This window comes from Palaemon carinicauda, chromosome 8, assembly GCF_036898095.1.
Source record: "Palaemon carinicauda isolate YSFRI2023 chromosome 8, ASM3689809v2, whole genome shotgun sequence".
NCBI lineage: Eukaryota > Metazoa > Arthropoda > Malacostraca > Decapoda > Palaemonidae > Palaemon > Palaemon carinicauda.
In genome coordinates this window covers 161,631,389-161,654,282 of record NC_090732.1, presented here as the reverse complement: position 1 = coordinate 161,654,282, position 22,894 = coordinate 161,631,389, and the positions used below count along the sequence as shown (strand labels likewise).

The following is a 22,894-nucleotide window of genomic DNA, read 5'->3' as shown; positions in this document are numbered from 1 at the left end:
TAGTTTCGTATACAATTACGGAAATGCAACAATTTATTTAGAAACAGAGAGAGAGAGAGAGAGAGAGAGAGAGAGAGAGAGAGAGAAGGTAAGGGGTGTGGAACGAAATTTAGAATAGTTTCGTATCCAATTACGGAAATGCACCAATTTATTTAGAAAGAGAGAGAGAGAGAGAGAGAGAGAGAGAGAGAGAGAGAAGGTAAGGGGTGTGGAACGAAATTTAGAATAGTTTCGTATACAATTACGGAAATGCACCAATTTATTTAGAAAGAGAGAGAGAGAGAGAGAGAGAGAGAGAGAGAGAGGGGGGGAGAGAGGGGGGGAAGGAGTGTGGAACGAAATTTAGAATAGTTTCGGATAGAATTTTGGAAATGCAACCATTTATTTATTTATAGAGAGAGAGAGAGAGAGAGAGAGAGAGAGAGAGAGAGAAGGTAAGGAGTGTGGAACGAAATTTAGAATAGTTTCGTATACAATTACGGAAATGCACTAATTTATTTAGAAAGAGAGAGAGAGAGAGAGAGAGAGAGAGAGAGAGAGAGAGGTGAGGAGTGTGGAACAAAGTTTAGAATAGTTTCGGATGAAATTTTGGAAATGCAACAATTTATTTGTTTATTTATATATTTATTTATTCATTTAGAGAGAGAGAGAGAGAGAGAGAGAGAGAGAGAGAGAGAGAGAGAAGGTAAGGAGTGTGGAACGAAATTTAGAAGTTTCTACAATTTTGGAAATGCAACAATTTAGTGTGAGAGAGAGAGAGAGAGAGAGAGAGAGAGAGAGAGAGAGAGAGAGAAGGTGAGGAGTGTGGAACAAAGTTTAGAATAGTTTCGGATGAAATTTTGGAAATGCAACAATTTATTTGTTTATTTATATATTTATTTATTCATTTAGAGAGAGAGAGAGAGAGAGAGAGAGAGAGAGAGAGAGAGAAAGAGAGAAGGTAAGGAGTGTGGAACGAAATTTAGAAGTTTCTACAATTTTGGAAATGCAACAATTTAGTGTGAGAGAGAGAGAGAGAGAGAGAGAGAGAGAGAGAGAGAGGTGAGGAGTGTGGAACAAAGTATAGAATAGTTTCGGATGAAATTTTGGAAATGCAACAATTTATTTGTTTATTTATATATTTATTTATTCATTTAGAGAGAGAGAGAGAGAGAGAGAGAGAGAGAGAGAGAGAAAGAGAGAAGGTAAGGAGTGTGGAACGAAATTTAGAAGTTTCTACAATTTTGGAAATGCAACAATTTAGTGTGAGAGAGAGAGAGAGAGAGAGAGAGAGAGAGAGAGAGAAGGTGAGGAGTGTGGAACAAAGTTTAGAATAGTTTCGGATGAAATTTTGGAAATGCAACAATTTATTTGTTTATTTATATATTTATTTATTCATTTAGAGAGAGAGAGAGGAGAGAGAGAGAGAGAGAGAGAGAAAGAGAGAAGGTAAGGAGTGTGGAACGAAATTTAGAAGTTTCTACAATTTTGGAAATGCAACAATTTAGTGTGTGAGAGAGAGAGAGAGAGAGAGAGAGAGAGAGAAGGTAAGGAGTGTGGAACGAAATTTAGAAGTTTCTACAATTTTGGAAATGAAACAATTTAGTGTGAGAGAGAGAGAGAGAGAGAGAGAGAGAGAGAGAGAGAGAAGGTGAGGAGTGTGGAACAAAGTTTAGAATAGTTTCGGATGAAATTTTGGAAATGCAACAATTTATTTGTTTATTTATCATATTTATTTATTCATTTAGAGAGAGAGAGAGAGAGAGAGAGAGAGAGAGAGAGAGAGAAGGTAAGGAGTGTGGAACGAAATTTAGAATAGTTTCGTATACAATTACGGAAATGCACCAATTTATTTAGAAAGAGAGAGAGAGAGAGAGAGAGAGAGAGAGAGAGAGAGAGAGGTAAGGAGTGTAGAACGAAATTTAGACGAGTTTCGGATACAATTTTGGAAACGCAACAATGTAGTGAGAGAGAGAGAGAGAGAGAGAGAGAGAGAGAGAGAGAGGTGTGTGGAACAGGGTTGGAGAAAGAGGGCAAGTCGGAGTTGGGGGAATCCATTTAAAACCCGGTGCTCTCTCGCATCGGCCACTTCTTGTGAACATTTTGCAAACATTTGACCATAGACCTATTCCAGGATTTTTTTTTCTTTTTTTTTATCTCCCTTTTTATGTATTGGTACAATGATTCATTCTTCCCAATCATCTGGCGCTTTCTCCTCTCATGGGTTGAGTATAGCCAGCCAATGATGCCTAATTTTCAAATGGATGCTTAAAGAAATAGATAACTGGCTAAATATACGGTGTTTGGAATCTATTATCATTTACTTAGTTAGATAGGTACTGCGCATCACAAGGAACTGGCTATCCTTTGATGAATTTAGCCAATGAATCCTCTATGGATTTAGTCAGTCAATGAGACAACTGGCGAGATTTAACCGAGTCCCTTTGCATCAATAGGCGTAGGAGATGATGATGATGATGATGACTACCACGCACAAGTGCAAAGCTCCTCAATGGCACTTAGTTGAGCCAAAAAGATTAGTTTACCTCAATCGTACTAGAGCAAAGGTTAGAAGAACTGGGGATAATTTGCTCAGGTGGGGGCTATCTGAGAGTGCTCAGTGCACCTGTAAAAAGCTCATTCAATCTATGAATCACATACTCCAAGGTTACCTTTGAGATCCAAGCTGTTCTGATGATGATCTCGTAGAGGCTGACCAAACTGCTCTTGATTGGCTACTGTAGTAGCGTGAGAAGTGCACATGTGCAGATTAAACTTTTATAAAAGCTCCATGTAAAGGCTGGAGTTTACCACCCTGCAAATTCTAGGAATGACTCGTTTCTCTCAGCTCTCATGAAAGTTCCCAGTCACAATTGTAAGTCTGATAGCCATCCTAAATAAAAGTGCATGAGAAACTCACATTTTAGGTAGAAAAAGAGCAGCATGGATATGAAAGCAAAATAAAGTAGAGGATATTCTAACATCATGTGAGAAAAAGAAATGGACGTGGGCAGGACATATAATGAGAATGACAGAAACTATATAAACATTAAGAATCACAGAATGGGTCCCTAGAGGATGTAAGAGAAGCAGAAGATGAAAGAGAACACGATGGATCAACGAACTAAGAAAGTTTGCGGCCGTGGACTGGCACAGAAAGACCATAAACAGACGCAAGTGGAAGGACATGTCTGAGGCCTTTGTTCTGCAATGGACTAGTAACGTCTGATAGTAATGATGATGATTGTGACTGTTGTTTATGATTTCGCTGTCAAAGAAGTCTCTCAAATAACAAAAGAATGACGAAGGAGAGGTTAGCTACTTGGGAGCTCTCAAGTACCCCCAAATGAGTTTGCGTGGTCTGACCAAAGTAGGATCATAAGACCCTTGGTGTATGAAATTGCTGATGTTGCTATAATGTTTTGGAATTATTGGGAATATATTTATTTCAAAACATCATACATACATCTAATATATTGTATGAATTTGTGTTTAACAAAGCCTAGTTAGAAGTCTAATAAAAACTTATTATAGTCGAAGAAAAACAATTATATACTGTACTCAATTTTTTTTAATGAGGCGCATTTGTACAGACTTGCAGGAGTGTCCTTTCAGCTCGGAAAAGTTTCCTAATAGCTAATTGGTTAGAATGATTCTGTTCAACCAATCAGCATATCAGAAGGCCAGAGAACTTCAAATCATTCATTCATTCAATCAGTCAGCTATTAGGAAACTTTTCCGAGTCAAAAGGGCACCCCAGAGAATAATTGCAGATGTGCCTCATAAAAAGAAATTTATTATATTATTTTGTAGTATTTTTATATAAGAGGTTATCTGGTTGCATAATACGTGCTGTCAATCAAATACAACCTTTGATAAAACATAACCTGAAGTGGATGGAAAGAAAATAGACTAGGTAATTTCAGTTGACTTTTTTTATTTATTATTACTAGCTAAAGAATTGGAAAAGCAAGATGCTATAAGCCCAAGGGCTCCGACAGGGGAAAATAGTTTCAAATTATATTTGTTTTTATATGTTATAAAATACTAAAGACTTCATCTTGTCCTTGTAGTTTAATATTAATTTAATAAGTGTAAGTGTATGAACTTACCTAACTAGATCATATATCTAAATTTTCATAAATTAGTGGATAATATTGATGAGAGAGAGAGAGAGAGAGAGAGAGAGAGAGAGAGAGAGAGAGAGAGAGAGAGAGAGAGAGAGAGAGAGAGAGAGAGAGAGAGTAAATATAAGAAATATATGTCCAAATATTCAACGTCGTAAAAGATGATATTTCAATAATCAATGAGAGAGAGAGAGAGAGAGAGAGAGAGAGAGAGAGAGAGAGAGAGAGAGAGAGAGAGAGATAAGAAATATGATATGGGTCCAAATATTCAACGTCGTAAAAGAGGATATTCTGATATAATTAATGTGAGAGAGAGAGAGAGATAATAAATATAAGAAACATGATTGTGTCCAAATATACGACGTCGGGAAAGATATTCTAATAATCAAAGAGAGAGAGAGAGAGAGAGAGAGAGAGAGAGAGAGAGAGAGAGAGAGAGAGAGAGAGAGAGAGAGAGAGATAAGAAATATGATATGGGTCCAAATATTCAACGTCGTAAAAGAGGATATTCTGATATAATTAATGTGAGAGAGAGAGAGAGATAATAAATATAAGAAACATGATTGTGTCCAAATATACGACGTCGGGAAAGATATTCTAATAATCAAAGAGAGAGAGAGAGAGAGAGAGAGAGAGAGAGAGAGAGAGAGAGAGAGAGAGAGAGTTAATAAATATAAAAAATATGATTGTGTCCAAATATACGACGTTGTGAAAGATTCTAATAATCAATGAGAGAGAGAGAGAGAGAGAGAGAGAGAGAGAGAGAGAGAGAGAGAGAGAGAGAGAGAGAGATAAGAAAATATGATTGGTCCAAATATTCGACGTCGTAAAAGATATTCTAACAATCAAAGAGAGAGAGAGAGAGAGAGAGAGAGAGAGAGAGAGAGAGAGAGAGAGTTAATAAATATAAGAAAATATGATTGGGTCAAAATAATTCGACGTAGTAAAAGATACCCTAATAATCAATGAGAGAGAGAGAGAGAGAGAGAGAGAGAGAGAGAGAGAGAGATCATTTTTTAAAGGTACTTTTACCGATCCTTGTTGTGACTCAGGAATAAAGAAAACGAAGATACGTCAAGGGCTCAAGGGGATACTGTGCTAGACTTTTCAATGTGGGCGAGCCATTGTAAGAGAAGCCCATCCGTATAAAAAAATGCACTCCTTCCCTTTAAGAAGGGGGCGTGGCTTATTTATTACACCCTAGATGCCACCCACCATAGTATGAGGTCCAAATATGTATCATAGATTTTAATGAAAGTTGGTTATATTGTTTTGTCTAACTAGAGATTAAATATTGAGTTATTTTCCTGATGAAATAAGCCTATAACCACTGAACTGCACGTAATCTCTCTCTCTCTCTCCACGCAGGCACAGACATGCTCACATATCACGCACAAACAGACATGCATACACACATATATATATACATATATATATATATATATATATATATATATATATATATATATATATATATATATATATATATATATATACAGTATATACATATATATACACAGTATATACACAGATATATATACACAGTATATACACAGATATATATACATACATATATTATATATATGTTTATATATATATATATATATATATATATATATATATATATATATATATATATATATATATATATATATATATTTATATTTATTTGCTGATCATGGTCATGGTAGTGCACAAACCCTTTGACCACGTTAATATATATATATATATATATATATATATATATATATATATATATATATATATATATATATATATATATACAGCCACTGCTATGATATATAAACAATATATATATTCACGCAATTTTCTTTTGTATAGAGTTAATATCTGTATGTATTATGCCGGTTGGAGTGGTAACAATAGATATATATTGACGTCCTATTCACATATAATGCATATCAATGTCACTATGTGACGTCATAATCTGATTGGGTTGATAAAACAACATATTTGTTTCCCATGCAACAACACATTTCTATTAATAAACCTTGTTTTTCAGTGTATGCCTTATTGTAAGCTTTATTGTCCGTCTGCAATAAATTTATATAATTACTTTGCAATAAATTTCTAGTTTTACTTTGCAATAAATTTCTAGTTTTACTTTGCAATAAATTTCTAGTTTTACTTTGCAATAAATTTCTATAATTGATTTGCATTAAATTTCTATCATTATTTTGGAATAAATTTCTATCATTACTTTGCAATAGATTTTTATTATTACTTTTCTATAAATTTCTGTCATTACTTTGCAATTAATTTCTAATTTTGCTTTGCAATAAATTGTCGTCATTAGTTTGTAATAAATTTCTGTCATTACTTTGCAATAAATTTTTATAATAACTTTGCAATAAATTTCTACTATTATTTTGTGAATTTTTTTTATCATTACTTAGCAATAAATTTCTATTATTACTTGGCAATAAATTTCTATTATTACTTAGCAATAAATTTCTGTCATTACTTTGCAGTAAATTTCTATCATTACTTTGCAATAAATTTCTATCATTTCTTTGCAATAAATTTCTATCATTTCTTTGCAATAGATTTATCATTACTTTGCTATAAATTTGCCATTACTTTGCTATAAATTTGCCATTACTTTAAAATAAATTTCTACCATTACTTTGCAAAAAAAATTCTATCATTACTTTGCAAAAAAATTCTATCATTACTTTGCTATAAATTTGCCATTACTTTAAAATAAATGTCTCTCATTACTTTGCAACAAATTTCTATCATTACTTTGCAAAAAAATTCTATCATTACTTTGCAAAAAAATTCTATCATTACTTTGCAAAAAAATTCTATCATTACTTTGCTATAAAATTGCCATTACTTTAAAATAAATGTCTCTCATTACTTTGCAAAACAATTCTATCATTTCTTCGCAAAAAAATTCTATCATTACTTTGCAAAAATTTTCTATAATTACTTTGCAAAAAAATTCTATCATTGCTATAAATTTCTGTCATTACCGTACAATAAATTTATGTCATTACTTTGCTATAATTTTCTATCATTTCTTTGCAATAGATTTATCATTACTTTGCTATAAATTTGCCATTACTTTAAAATAAATTTCTATCATTACTTAGCAAAAAAATTCTATCATTACTTTGCTATAAATTTTTGTCATTACCGTACAATAAATTTGTCATTACTTTGCAATAAATTTCTCCCATTTCCTTGCAGATATGCGGTCTGATCGTCCTGGCCACAGGGGCCGTGGTCAAACTGGAGCTCTCCAAGTACCTGCAAGTGTCGGCAGAGTTTTCCGCTACGGCTCCCTACGTTCTTATGGCCACCGGCGGTCTCATGTTCCTCCTGGCTGTCTTGGCTTGTTGCTGCACGGCCAAGGGCCAGCCTGTTCTTCTTTATATAGTAAGACTTCTTATTATTACGTTATTGCCTTCGACAAAATCTAAGATTTTGTGAAGGGTATGTATTCACCCCTGTCTGTTTCTTTCTTTTTTTTTTTTTTTTTTTTTTTTTTTTTTTTTTTTTTTTTGGTGAGCAGTTTTGCATAAAAACTACTGTACCGATTTTGACCAAAATCTGAGATTTTACGAAGGGTATGTATTCACCCCTGTCTGTTTATTTCTTTTTTTTTCTTTTTTTGTGAGCAGTTTTACATAAAAACTATTGTACCGATTTTGGCCAAAATCTGAGATTTTGCGAAGGGTATGTATTCGCCCCTGTCTGTTTACATGAAAACTACTGTGCCGATTTTGACCAAAATCTGATATTTTGCGAAGGGTGTGTATTCACCCCTGTCTGTTTACATAAAAACTACTGTACCGATTTTGACCAAAATCTGAGATTTTGCGAAGGGTATGTATTCACCCCTGTCTGTTTACATAAAAACTACTGTACCGATTTTGACCCAAATCTGAGATTTTGCTAAGGGTATGTATTCACCCCTGTCTGTTTACATAAAAACTACTGTACCGATTTTGACCCAAATCTGAGATTTTGCTAAGGGTATGTATTCACCCCTGTCTGTTTACATAAAAACTACTGTACCGATTTTGAACAAAATCTGAGATTTTGCGAAGAGTATGTATTCACCCCCTGTCTGTTTACATAAAAACTACTGTACCAATTTTCACCAAAATCTGAGATTTTGCGAAGGGTGTGTATTCACCCACTGTCTGTTTGCATAAAAACTACTGTATCGATTTTGACCAAAATCCGAGATTTTGCAAAAGGCATGTATTCACCCTTGTCTGTTTACATAAGAACTACTGTACCGATTTTGACCAAAATCTGAGATTTTGCTAAGGGTATGTATTCACCAATGTCTGTTTACATGAAAACTACTGTACCGTTTTTTACCAAAATCTGAGATTTTGCGAAGGGTATGTATTCACCCCTGTCTGTTTACATAAAAACTACTGTACCGATTTTGACCCAAATCTGAGATTTTGCTAAGGGTATGTATTCACCCCTGTCTGTTTACATAAAAACTACTGTACCGATTTTGACCCAAATCTGAGATTTTGCGAAGGGTATGTATTCACCCCTGTCTGTTTACATAAAAACTACTGTACCGATTTTGACCCAAATCTGAGATTTTGCTAAGGGTATGTATTCACCCCTGTCTGTTTACATAAAAACTACTGTACCGATTTTGACCCAAATCTGAGATTTTGCGAAGGGTATGTATTCACCCCTGTCTGTTTACATAAAAACTACTGTACCGTTTTTTACCAAAATCTGAGATTTTGCGAAGGGTATGTATTCACCCCTGTCTGTTTACATAAAAACTACTGTACCGATTTTGACCCAAATCTGAGATTTTGCTAAGGGTATGTATTCACCCCTGTCTGTTTACATAAAAACTACTGTACCGTTTTTGACCAAAATCCGAGATTTTGCGAAGGGTATGTATTCACCCCCGTCTGTTTACATAAAAACTACTGTACCGTTTTTTACCAAAATCCGAGATTTTGCGAAGGGTATGTATTCACCCCTGTCTGTTTACATAAAAACTACTGTACCGATTTTGACCAAAATCGGAGATTTTGCTAAGGGTATGTATTCACCCCTGTCTGTTTACATAAAAACTACTGTACCGATTTTGACCCAAATCTGAGATTTTGCGAAGGGTATGTATTCACCCCTGTCTGTTTACATAAAAACTACTGTACCGATTTTGACCCAAATCTGAGATTTTGCTAAGGGTATGTATTCACCCCTGTCTGTTTACATAAAAACTACTGTACCGATTTTGACCCAAATCTGAGATTTTGCTAAGGGTATGTATTCACCCCTGTCTGTTTACATAAAAACTACTGTACCGTTTTTTACCAAAATCTGAGATTTTGCGAAGGGTATGTATTCACCCCTGTCTGTTTACATAAAAACTACTGTACCGATTTTGACCCAAATCTGAGATTTTGCTAAGGGTATGTATTCACCCCTGTCTGTTTACATAAAAACTACTGTACCGTTTTTGACCAAAATCCGAGATTTTGCGAAGGGTATGTATTCACCCCCGTCTGTTTACATAAAAACTACTGTACCGTTTTTGACCAAAATCCGAGATTTTGCTAAGGGTATGTATTCACCCCCGTCTGTTTACATAAAAACTACTGTACCGTTTTTGACCAAAATCCGAGATTTTGCTAAGGGTATGTATTCACCCCCGTCTGTTTACATAAAAACTACTGTACCGATTTTGACCCAAATCTGAGATTTTGCTAAGGGTATGTATTCACCCCTGTCTGTTTACATAAAAACTACTGTACCGATTTTGGCCAAAATCCGAGATTTTGCGAAGGGTATGTATTCACCCCCGTCTGTTTACATAAAAACTACTGTACCGTTTTTGACCCAAATCCGAGATTTTGCGAAGGGTATGTATTCACCCCCGTCTGTTTACATAAAAACTACTGTACCGATTTTGGCCAAAATCCGAGATTTTGCGAAGGGTATGTATTCACCCCCGTCTGTTTACATAAAAACTACTGTACCGATTTTGGCCAAAATCCGAGATTTTGCTAAGGGTATGTATTCACCCCCGTCTGTTTACATGAAAACTACTGTACCGTTTTTGGCCAAAATCCGAGATTTTGCTAAGGGTATGTATTCACCCCCGTCTGTTTACATGAAAACTACTGTACCGATTTTGGCCAAAATCGGAGATTTTGCGAAGGGTATGTATTCACCCCCGTCTGTTTACATGAAAACTACTGTACCGATTTTGGCCAAAATCGGAGATTTTGCGAAGGGTATGTATTCACCCCCGTCTGTTTACATGAAAACTACTGTACCGATTTTGACCCAAATCGGAGATTTTGCGAAGGGTATGTATTCACCCCCGTCTGTTTACATGAAAACTACTGTACCGATTTTGACCCAAATCGGAGATTTTGCGAAGGGTATGTATTCACCCCCGTCTGTTTACATGAAAACTACTGTACCGATTTTGACCCAAATCGGAGATTTTGCGAAGGGTATGTATTCACCCCCGTCTGTTTACATGAAAACTACTGTACCGATTTTGACCCAAATCGGAGATTTTGCGAAGGGTATGTATTCACCCCCGTCTGTTTACATGAAAACTACTGTACCGATTTTGACCCAAATCGGAGATTTTGCGAAGGGTATGTATTCACCCCCGTCTGTTTACATGAAAACTACTGTACCGATTTTGACCCAAATCGGAGATTTTGCGAAGGGTATGTATTCACCCCCGTCTGTTTACATGAAAACTACTGTACCGATTTTGACCCAAATCGGAGATTTTGCGAAGGGTATGTATTCACCCCCGTCTGTTTACATGAAAACTACTGTACCGATTTTGACCCAAATCGGAGATTTTGCGAAGGGTATGTATTCACCCCCGTCTGTTTACATGAAAACTACTGTACCGATTTTGACCCAAATCGGAGATTTTGCGAAGGGTATGTATTCACCCCCGTCTGTTTACATGAAAACTACTGTACCGATTTTGACCCAAATCGGAGATTTTGCGAAGGGTATGTATTCACCCCCGTCTGTTTACATGAAAACTACTGTACCGATTTTGACCCAAATCGGAGATTTTGCGAAGGGTATGTATTCACCCCCGTCTGTTTACATGAAAACTACTGTACCGATTTTGACCCAAATCTGAGATTTTGCGAAGGGTAAGATTTTGCGAAGGGTATGTATTCTCCCCTGTCTGTTTACATAAAAACTACTGTACCGTTTTTTACCAAAATCCGAGATTTTGCAAAGGGTATGTATTCACCCCCGTCTGTTTACATGAAAACTACTGTACCGATTTTGCATGAAACTACTGTACCGATTTTGACCCAAATCTGAGATTTTGCGAAGGGTATGTATTCACCCCCGTCTGTTTACATGAAAACTACTGTACCGTTTTTGACCCAAATCTGAGATTTTGCGAAGGGTATGTATTCACCCCCGTCTGTTTACATGAAAACTACTGTACCGTTTTTGACCCAAATCTGAGATTTTGCGAAGGGTATGTATTCACCCCCGTCTGTTTACATGAAAACTACTGTACCGATTTGGACCCAAATCTGAGATTTTGCGAAGGGTATGTATTCACCCCCGTCTGTTTACATGAAAACTACTGTACCGATTTGGACCCAAATCTGAGATTTTGCGAAGGGTATGTATTCACCCCCGTCTGTTTACATGAAAACTACTGTACCGATTTGGACCCAAATCTGAGATTTTGCGAAGGGTATGTATTCACCCCCGTCTGTTTACATGAAAACTACTGTACCGATTTGGACCCAAATCTGAGATTTTGCGAAGGGTATGTATTCACCCCCGTCTGTTTACATGAAAACTACTGTACCGATTTGGACCCAAATCCGAGATTTTGCGAAGGGTATGTATTCACCCCCGTCTGTTTACATGAAAACTACTGTACCGATTTTGACCCAAATCCGAGATTTTGCGAAGGGTATGTATTCACCCCTGTCTGTTTACATGAAAACTACTGTACCGATTTTGACCCAAATCTGAGATTTTGCGAAGGGTATGTATTCACCCCCGTCTGTTTACATGAAAACTACTGTACCGATTTTGACCAAAATCGGAGATTTTGCGAAGAGTATGTATTCGCCCCCGTCTGTTTACTTAAAAACTACTGTACCGTTTATAACCAAAATCTGAGATTTTGCGAAGTGTATGTATTCGCCCCCGTCTGTTTACATAAAAACTACTGTACCGTTTATAACCAAAATCTGAGATTTTGCGAAGGGTATGTATTCGCCCCCGTCTGTTTACATAAAAACTACTGTACCGTTTATAACCAAAATCTGAGATTTTGCGAAGGGTATGTATTCGCCCCCGTCTGTTTACATAAAAACTACTGTACCGTTTATAACCAAAATCTGAGATTTTGCGAAGGGTATGTATTCGCCCCCGTCTGTTTACATAAAAACTACTGTACCGTTTTTTACCAAAATCTGAGATTTTGCGAAGGGTATGTATTCGCCCCCGTCTGTTTACATAAAAACTACTGTACCGTTTATAACCAAAATCTGAGATTTTGCGAAGGGTATGTATTCACCCCCGTCTGTTTACATAAAAACTACTGTACCGTTTATAACCAAAATCTGAGATTTTGCGAAGGGTATGTATTCACCCCTGTCTGTTTACATAAAAACTACTGTACTGATTTTGACCAAAATCTGAGATTTTGCGAAGGGTATGTATTCACCCCTGTCTGTTTACATAAAAACTACCGTACCGATTTTGGCCAAAATCTGAGATTTTGCGAAGGGTATGTATTCACCCCTGTCTGTTTACATAAAAACTACCGTACCGATTTTGACCAAAATCTGAGATTTTGCGAGGGGTATGTATTCACCCCTGTCTGTTTACATAAAAACTACTGTACCGATTTTGACCAAAATCTGAGATTTTGCGAGGGGTATGTATTCACCCCTGTCTACCGTACCAATTTTGGCCAAAATCTGAGATTTTGCGAAGGGTATGTATTCACCCCCGTCTGTTTTACATGAAAACTACTGTACCGATTTTGACCCAAATCTGAGATTTTGCGAAGGGTATGTATTCACCCCCGTCTGTTTACATGAAAACTACTGTACCGATTTTGACCCAAATCTGAGATTTTGCGAAGGGTATGTATTCACCCCCGTCTGTTTACATGAAAACTACTGTACCGATTTTGACCCAAATCTGAGATTTTGCGAAGGGTATGTATTCACCCCCGTCTGTTTACATGAAAACTACTGTACCGATTTTGACCCAAATCTGAGATTTTGCGAGGGGTATGTATTCGCCCCTGTCTGTTTACATAAAAACTACTGTACCGTTTATAACCAAAATCTGAGATTTTGCTAAGGGTATGTATTCACCCCTGTCTGTTTACATAAAAACTACTGTACCGATTTTGACCCAAATCTGAGATTTTGCGAGGGGTATGTATTCACCCCTGTCTGTTTACATAAAAACTACCGTACCAATTTTGGCCAAAATCTGAGATTTTGCGAAGTGTATGTAGTCACTCCTGTCTGTTTAGTTTTTTTTTCATTTTTTTTTTTGTGAACAGCTTTGCATAAAACTACTGTACCGATTTTGATCAAATTTGGTAGTCATGTTTGGTATGACCCAAGGATAAATCTGTAACGTGTTGGATAAAGTTCATTGAAGTAAAAATACGCTGTAGTAGTTTGTAAATAATCACAGGGTTAGGGGAATGAAAAAATATTTTGTTAGTTTATTTTTTTGTTTGTGAACAACATTACGCAAAAACTATTGAACCAATTTCAACGAAACTTGGTGGACATGCGAGGTATGACACAAGGACAAATCCATTAGATTTTGAAGAAATACATTAAAGTATAAGTAGGCAGTGGATTTAAGAGCAAAATAATAATACCATTGAATGTCTTTGATCAATATGCTTTGTTTATAAGATGTTAAAGAGATTTTTAGAATAATTTCATACAATTTAATTATTCTATCTGAACCTGGTTTTTCAAATAATTCCATTTGAAGTCCTTTCATTTCAAATAACCTAATTTCAAATAATTGACAGATATTCGAAAACATTTGAATTATGTTTGATTGATATATTTACGAAATAATGTTGATTAGCTGTACCAAAAGTTAAAGCATAAATTTAAGCTCGTAGTTTTTTTATACTGATACATAACCAAGGCATGTTTGAGGCCTTTGTCCGGCAGTGGACTAGAAACGACTGCATTTATTGTTGTTGATGATACTGTATTATTATAACCTTTTCTTAAATCCGACTTATTTGATTGTAAGTCTGATGTAAATCATTAAGACAAAACAATTAACTCCATTTGGTAAGCAGCTCTTCTTGGAGGACACTCCAGAATCAAACCATTGTCCTCTAGTCTTGGGTAGTGCCATAGCCTCTGTACCATGGTCCTCCACAGTCTTGGGGTAGAGTTCTCTTGCTTGAGTGTACATTTGGGCACACTTTTCTATTTTTTTTTCTATTCCGTTTGTATTTTGAAAGCTTTTATAGTGTATATGTGAAAGATTTATTTCAATGTTATTGTTCTTAAACTTCTCTTGTACTATATTTCCTTATTGCCTTTCCTCACTGAGCTATTTTCCTTGTTGGGGCCTTTGGCATTATAGCATCCTGCTTTTCCAACTAGGGTTGTAGCTTAGCAAATAATAATAATAATAATAATAATAATAATAATAATAATAATAATAATAATAATAATAATAATAATAATCAAGTTATTCACTTTCCCTTCATGTCTTGAAACATATCTGCTCATCACGCGTTAGCTGTCATGATTTTTACCCATGTATGTATGCATATATTCATAATTGTTCTTCTCATTTCAGTACGCGGCATTTTTACTGGTGATTTTCGTCATCCTAGTAGGAGAGGGCGTCAGCACATGGGCCTTCAGAAAAAGCCTCATGAATGACTTCCTAGAAGGACTCACTACAGCTTTCAGAGACTATGAGAAATCTCCCACAATGGCCCGGGCTGTTGATAATCTCCAAAGCAGGGTAAGACATGCAATGTTAACCTTATCTATTCACCTACATTGCTTATAAAGATGAACTAAGATATTTAAACAATATAGCCAAAACCAATATGGCCAATGAAGATTGTGAGAATAGAAAGATACGGAATGAGGTAATTAGGGGTACCACAGGAGAACTATCAGATAAGATCCAAGAAAGTAGATTGAGGTGGTATGGTCACGTCATGAGAAGAGATGAACAGTATACTGGGAGGAGAGTGATGGAAATGGAGGTTCAGGGAACGAGAAGGAGAGGAAGACCAAAGAGAAGGTGGATGGACTGTATCAAGGATGACCTTCGATCAAAGGGATTAACCGGTGATGAAGTGTGGGACAGAGGTAGATGGAGAACGCTGGCCAGAAACATCGACCCCACATAGAAGTTGGAAAAGATGCAGACAAAGAAAAAGAAAATATTTAACCAATAGTTTTCAATATCATAAATGTTACAAATGTATGGAATTAGATTTGTATATTTATTTGCTAACTACAGGAGCTTATCTGTAGCCAACTTGAAAAAGGGGACAATTAAGAGGGTGAAAATTGGAAAGCACCACGAGTTGGTGGTGTTATTTATGAGAGGTTAAAGTATGGAAATTGGAAACCACTATGAGTTGATGGTGCTAATTATGATAGGCTAAAGTACAATGGTGAAAGTTTAAATGAGAGGCTGCCGATTGATTGATTGATTGATTTAAAGTTTTCAGGCATCCTGACATCTAAGGTCATTGACGCCGGGAGAGGCCGCCGAGGGCATCATTTGGATAAGGGGAACTTTTCAAAGGAATATGTGAGAAGAATAATCATTCAGATGTGTAAAGGTGGAGGTAATAGAAGAGGAAGTAAATAGAATTAAGCCATACCATAACTCATTACACCAGAGAAGGTATACTATAGGATTTTGACTTACTGTAGAAAGTAGGCTAGGTCTGATACGTAAGGAAAGAGCAGAGTGCGGGTGAATGTAGTTCGTTGAGACAGGCACAGACTTTCTCATTACTAATAAGATAGATTTTCTTTATGGGAAAAATATTTACCTTGGTCTGAAATACGATAATATGAAGCAAGTTTCACGATTCATGAAGTATGATTTAGTGTTACCTTGCCAGTAGTGAAGCCTGTTGGGAGTCAAAGACAGGGTTGAGACTTATCTTAAGGCAAGCTAAGGATATAGCGGTCTAAGGGGGATCGCAGGGCGCACAACCCCTCCGGTAGGCAAATAGCTAAGGATACAGCTCCTATGTTAGGTTAGGTGGGGAATCTTGAGTTAGATGGTGTTCTTGTGTCTGTTATCCTTTTAAGATTGTGGTGTCCGATGTGGTAATGTGGTAACGTCCCTAACTGGTGAACGCCAGACTGGGGTTCGAGTCCCGCTCAAACTTGTTAGTTCCTTTGGTCGCTACAACCTCACCATCCTTGTGAGCTAAGGATGGGTGGTTTGGGGAAGCCTATAGGTCTATCTGCTGAGTCATCACCAGCCATTGCTTGTCACTCCTTGGTCTTAGCTTGGGTGGAGGGTGGACTTGGGCGCTGATCATATGTATATATGGTCAGTCTCTAGGGCATTGTGATGCTCGATAGGGCAATGTCACCGTCCCTTGCCTCTGCCATTTATGAGAGGCCTTTAAACCTTTAAATTGTGATTTTCAGTCATAACTTATGAAGTTTTTCACCCGGTTGGTTCCAAGCAACTACAAAGACTCCACAGTGTGTTTCTAAGCCAGGAAGATGGCGAATGGCTCCAGATTTTACTATATAATAGAGTAAGAGGCCTTGGCTTAGGGAAAATATTTGAATTTGACGTAAAGTGGCCTATTTTAAGCTTTTGATAGCAATAACAGAGGTGGCCTGAGGATTATACTAAGGATGTATCATGTAATTGTAATTTGATATGAGGATTTATGAGTTTATATAATAGAAGTGAAGCTTGTTCTAGGTTCAAAAAGAGGCGGATGGAAGAATTGTTGGTTTGGTGTGAAAATGGGTCCAAGACAACGGTGCATTATATTTTCTGTGGTGAATTATTACGATTATCAAAAAACACCTTGGTCTTGCCCAGAAAGCATCTCGGTAGAAAATGGCTCTTTTATTATATCTGACATAGTCTCCCATAACAAATAGATTTGGTCCACCGATATCTGCATTTTTATCATGTTGTAAAACAGGGTCATTTCCAGGTAGTTAAGTACCATTCTGCAGTATGGCCAACTGCATTGTTGCTCCTAATTCGATAATACTCACAGAATTAAAGCATAGTGCCATGTGAGGAAAGTGTTTGGCATAGGGCCACATTTCAAAGGCACAGTCAGGACCCCGAGGCTTCGATCTTCTTTGGGCCCCTCCACATCTCCCAAGGGGCCCCTGGAACATTTAAAGGTTTAAAGGCTGCTCATGAATGGTAGAGGCAAAGGACAGTCACATTGCCCTATCAAGCTGGACAGTGCCCTAGAGACTGGCCGGATATGGTCACCACACAAGCCCCCTCTCCACCCAGGGTAGGACCAAGGAGAGCCAGGCAATGGCTGCTGATGTCTCAGCAGATAGATCTATACGCTCCCCCAAACCCCGCATCCTTAGCTCACAAGGATGGTGAGATTGCATGACCAAAAAAACTATGGAGTTTGAGCGGGACTTAAACCCCTAGTCTGCCGTTTACCAGTCAGGGACGTTACCACATCGGCCACCACAAACACTAATTAAGATATGTTTATATTGATGTTATTTTCTAACTGGCTGTCATAAAATGGAATGAAAAGACTTGGCTATTTTTCTTATAAACATTCTAGTGCAGTTTCCCTGAGTTCTAAAATCTAATAGTCATGTCTTCTCCATCATGAGGCTCAACACTACACAGTTTTCTAGAAGTTTTATTCCAGCTGTGACCAAGTTGCGGAATGATATTTCTAATCGGGTAGTTCAAACTTGCAGCAAATGTTTTTTTTTTTTTTTTTTTTTTCGTTGAACAGGCTGATATGTCTCTTTTTTTCCCAGTTTGTTTATGAAAGATCTATTTAAATGTTTTAAGTGTTCTTAAAATATGTTATTTTAATTGTTAATTAATTCTCTTGTAGTATATTTATTTCTTCAATTCCTCTCCTCACTAGGCTATTTTTCCCTGTTGGAGACCTTGGGCTTATGGCATCCTGGTTCTCTAACTAGGGCTTTAGCCTAGATACTTATGATAATAATAATAATAATAATAATAATAATAATAATAATAATAATAATAATAATAATAATAATAATAATTCATTTCCGTATCTCCTTTCCTCACTGGGCTATTTTTCCGTTGGAGCCCTTGGGCTAGATTATAGCACCCTGCTTTTCCAACTAGGGCTGTAACTTAGATAATAATAATAATAATAATAATAATAATAATAATAGTAATAATACAGTAACAGTAAAAGTAACAGTAACAATAGTAGTAATAGTAGTAGTAGTAGTAGTTTTAATAATAATAATAATAATAATAATGCAGTAACAGTAACAATAGTAATAATAATAATAATAATAATAATAATACAGTAACAGTAACAGTAATAGTAACAATAGTAGTAATAGTAGTAATAACAGTAGCAGTAGTTGTAGTAGTAGTAGTAGTAGTAGTAGTAGCAATAATAATAATAATAATAATAATAATAATAATAATAATAATAATAATTTGCATATTTCAGCTCTCATGCTGTGGCATCCAGAACGCCAGTGACTGGGTATCAATGCCATATGGCTTCAACAACGATCCTCCGTTCCCACCATCATGTTGCAAGGAGTCTCAAGATGGACTTTGCTTAGCAATGCATTCACAGGTGAAGTATCTTCCCTTGAAGTTTGTATTTTTTCCTTTCACAAACACATACACCTCGCTGAAGCTCTTCTTCTTCTTCTTCTTCTTCCTCTTCTTCTTCTTCTTCTTTCCTATATTAAGGGGTCGGTTGCCTGATGCGCCCTCTTCCATCAAACCTCTTCTCTCCATATCATCCTTTACCTTATCTCGCCTTCTTCTGCTTCTTCTTCTTCTTCTTCTTCTTCTTCCTATGTCCATACATTAAGGGGTCGGTTGCCTGACGCGCCCTCTCTGATGCGTGATATCGAAGGCATCCTTTTCCACAAAACGTTTTCTCTCTTTATCATCCTTAACTTATTTTGCCATCATCTTCTTCTTCTTCTTCTTCTTCTTCTTCCTATTTCCCTACATTAAGGGGTTGGTTTCCTGACACGCCCTCTCTGATGCGTGCTATCGAAGGTATCCTCTTTCACCTAACCTCTTCTCTCCATATCATCCTTTACCTTATCTCGCCTTCTTCTTCTTCTTCCTAAATTAAGGGGTCGGTTTCCTGATGCGCCCTCTCTGATGCGTGCTATCTAAGTCATCCTCTAACACCAAACCTCTTCTCTCCATATCATCCTTTACCTTATCTCACCGTCTTCATCTTCTTCTTCTTCTTCCAATGCCTTCTATCAAAGGTGTACTCTTCCACCAAACCTCTTCTCTCTTTATCATCCTTCATCTTCTGTTACCATTTAGTTCTCTGTCTCCCTCTCGATCTTCCTCCTCTAACAGATTCCTCCCAAGCACTTCTCACTCCCTCCCCACCATTCATCTTCAACGGGCCCAAATCATCTCAGTTGTGACACTCTTATTACCTATGTAATCTTTACTACGCTACGATCGTATGCCCTTGCATTCAACAACCACAGCTATTAGCAGCGGTCTTAGCCTTACTAAATAGTCCAACTGCAATGCATCTGTTTTCACAGTCATTAACCGTAAGCCTAGCCTTACTAAATAGTCCAACTGCAATGCTTCAGTTTATACAGTTATTAACAGTGGGCCTAGCCTTACTAAATAGTCCAACTGCAATGTATCAGTTTCCACAGTCATTGACCGTAAGCCTAGCCTTACTAAATAGTCTAACTGCAATGCATCAGTTTATACAGTTATTAACAGTGGGCACAGCCTTACTAAATAGTCCAATCGCAGTGCACCAGTATCCACAGTTATTGATAGGGAGCCTAGCCTTACTAAATAGTCCAACTGCAATGCATCAGTTTATACAGTTATTGACACTGGGCCTCTCAAGAATCCTGATAGTCAAATCTGTATATATATTCTTGAACTACATTATTGAATGTGTTTCAAAACCCCCAGTATACCTACATTCAGTAGTAGGCAATAATCATGAAACCTATCTTGTCCTGTTTTCACTGAGTGATCCTTCTCTTCCACAGGGATGTTACCCAACAGTCATCAGTCTTGTCGAAGCTGGAATCGGTGCCTTTCTCATCATGGCTCTGACATTCACATGTTTGATGGTACTGGACGATTCTCTTTAGTTCAGTCGTTGCATAATATGTCTTGGGAAACTTTATTTTCTTTCCATTCTTTAGCCAGTTGCAAAGATACAGAATTTGCCCCCAACAGGACATTTTTTTTTTCAATTGAAGAGAACGTTTTATTGTTTAATTTTAAGTTTAATTTAGTAACTAATTTCAAGTCCGTATAAACAGTTCTCGGAGGTTGTATTCACTCACCAGCTTAGCTTGCGAAAGAAGACGAAATGAGAGGCAGAAAAATAACTGCATTATGCTTTTAATACTCTATTAATAGCATGGCATCTTTTTGTCTCTCTCATAAACACGTATTCGCTATCATTCAGTACTTGAATTACTAAAAGGGGGAAAAGAAACAGGAATGAAGGTAATCGAGATAAGATAATTGAGTAAGGGGGTCACCTAACTACAGGCTAGTTAGTCCTATTTGCTTAGAAAAGTTATATTAGTCTAGAGGGGATTATGCAAGTGACTAGACTGAGCAGTTGTTTACTAGTCTCAATAGACATTTAAAGGAAATATAACTTTGAATTGGCTCCTGAATTCAGTCGTTAACAGAAACATGAATACTGCAATTCAATATCTCTTTACTTTTGATTTTAGATTTATATAAAAGCAATAGTAGGCTACGGGAATATCATATTTTTTTTCTTTTTGGAAATGAAAACGAAATTTGGAGAAGACTTGCTTGGAATATTCATGTTCAATATTGACTTACGCATTTTTTTTTTTTTTTTTTTTTTTTTTGAGAAACAATCTTTTACTTAAGTACAGAAAGTGCAACGTTTAGTGATATTTGTCATAATGTAAACGGGGCAGTGTCCATATACTTTGTTTATATGTATAAATCATTAACTCTTTATTTATAAATGTTAATTAGTATATGGGTTGAAATTATCATAACTCATTTACAAACAGTTATACTATCATTAAAATATTTCATTAGACTTCTAGAAAAATAGTATAGAATCTAGTCAGGATATTGTAGAATGTGTAATTACTAGTTAGTGATAGTATTGTGAAATGTGTAAGTACTATCTGATGGAGTATATAAACTGACAAAGTTGACTCACAGAGTTATAGTCCATTTCTTTTATCGAGGCATATTTGCACCGACTCGCAGGGGTGCCCTTTTAGCTGGGAAAAGTTTCCTGATCGCTGATTGGTTGGACAAGATAATTCTAACCAATCAGCGATCAGGAAACTTTTCCCAGCTAAAAGGGCACCACTGCGATTCAGTGCAAATATGCCTCGATAAAAGAAATGGACTTTAGTTGAATAGGCCTACAGTTTCTCAGAGCGTTTGTACAAAGTTTCTTACAAGTGAATGTTGATAATTTCAAGCATCTCAAAGTCTAATATAGTTTGCTTCGAAATATTCATTGGATAATCTTTAACCCTTTTACCCCCACCATAAGGTTAAATTTCGAGCACATTTTGCTAAATATTTTTTTAAAATTGCTCTAACAAGCTTAATTTTTGTCCTAGAAGGTCAGGTTGGTCTCATTCTTTTGGAAAATGCCTGAAGTTTCTCGAACGTACCGGTACGTCCTTTGGGGGTGAAAGGGTTAAATATTATAGAAGTCACAATAGATTTTTAACTGCGAATACGTGAAATTAGTTTATCAACACTTTAATCGGATAACAGCCCACAATATAGATTCATATCCGTAGTGCCATAGCCTCTGTACCATGGTCTTCCACTCTCTTCGGTTAGAGTTCTCTTGCTTGAGGGTACACTCGGGCACACTAATCTATCTAATTTCTCTGCTTCTTGTTTAAAGTTTTTATAGTTTATATAGGAAATAGATATTTCAATGTTGCTGTTCTTAAAAGATTTTATTTTTCCTTGTTTCCTTTCCTGACTGGGCTATCTTCCCTGTTGGTGCCCTTGGGCTGATAGCATCCTGCTTTTCCAAAATAGGGTTATAGCTTAGCAAGTAATAATAATAATAATGATAATAATAATAATGATAATAATATTAATAATATTGAAAGTGTATATATAGTAGTTCAACAGAAATGTATACATATTAATAGGAGTGTATTCACCAATAATGAATATTCAGTAGTTCACCGCAGCTACAAAATCGTACTTCATTTGTTCAATATCTAACATTGATTAAGTATCTCGACTGATTAGTTGATTCTAAAATGATATATCAATACAATATCAGGAGACATGCAATGAACTTTCTTCATCCAAGGATCCACATAAGAATATATATGAACAAAAAAGTGTCTAATCTGTGAGAGAATTCTTTGACGAATTTTTTATATAATTTTTTTCGGTGCTATTATAGTATGCTATCTACCGTCGAATTTCTATTATAGTATGCTATCTACCGTCGAATTTCTACTATAGTATGGTATCTACCACAAAGTATGTTGTCTACCGTCAATGTTAATCCTCCTGTTTGA

General features: G+C 36.3%; 1 protein-coding gene across 1 annotated transcript in view; it reads left to right on the top strand.

Moving 5' to 3' along the window:
* Positions 1–22,894, top strand: part of LOC137645050 (tetraspanin-7-like) — a 33,088-nt gene that overhangs the window by 7,663 nt on the left and 2,531 nt on the right. Inside the window, exons 3-6 of the mRNA XM_068377904.1 lie at positions 7,323–7,511; positions 14,955–15,125; positions 18,817–18,948; positions 20,372–20,455. Of these exons, the coding sequence (XP_068234005.1) occupies positions 7,323–7,511; positions 14,955–15,125; positions 18,817–18,948; positions 20,372–20,455 (576 nt within the window). The remainder of the gene's footprint in view (positions 1–7,322; positions 7,512–14,954; positions 15,126–18,816; positions 18,949–20,371; positions 20,456–22,894) is intronic.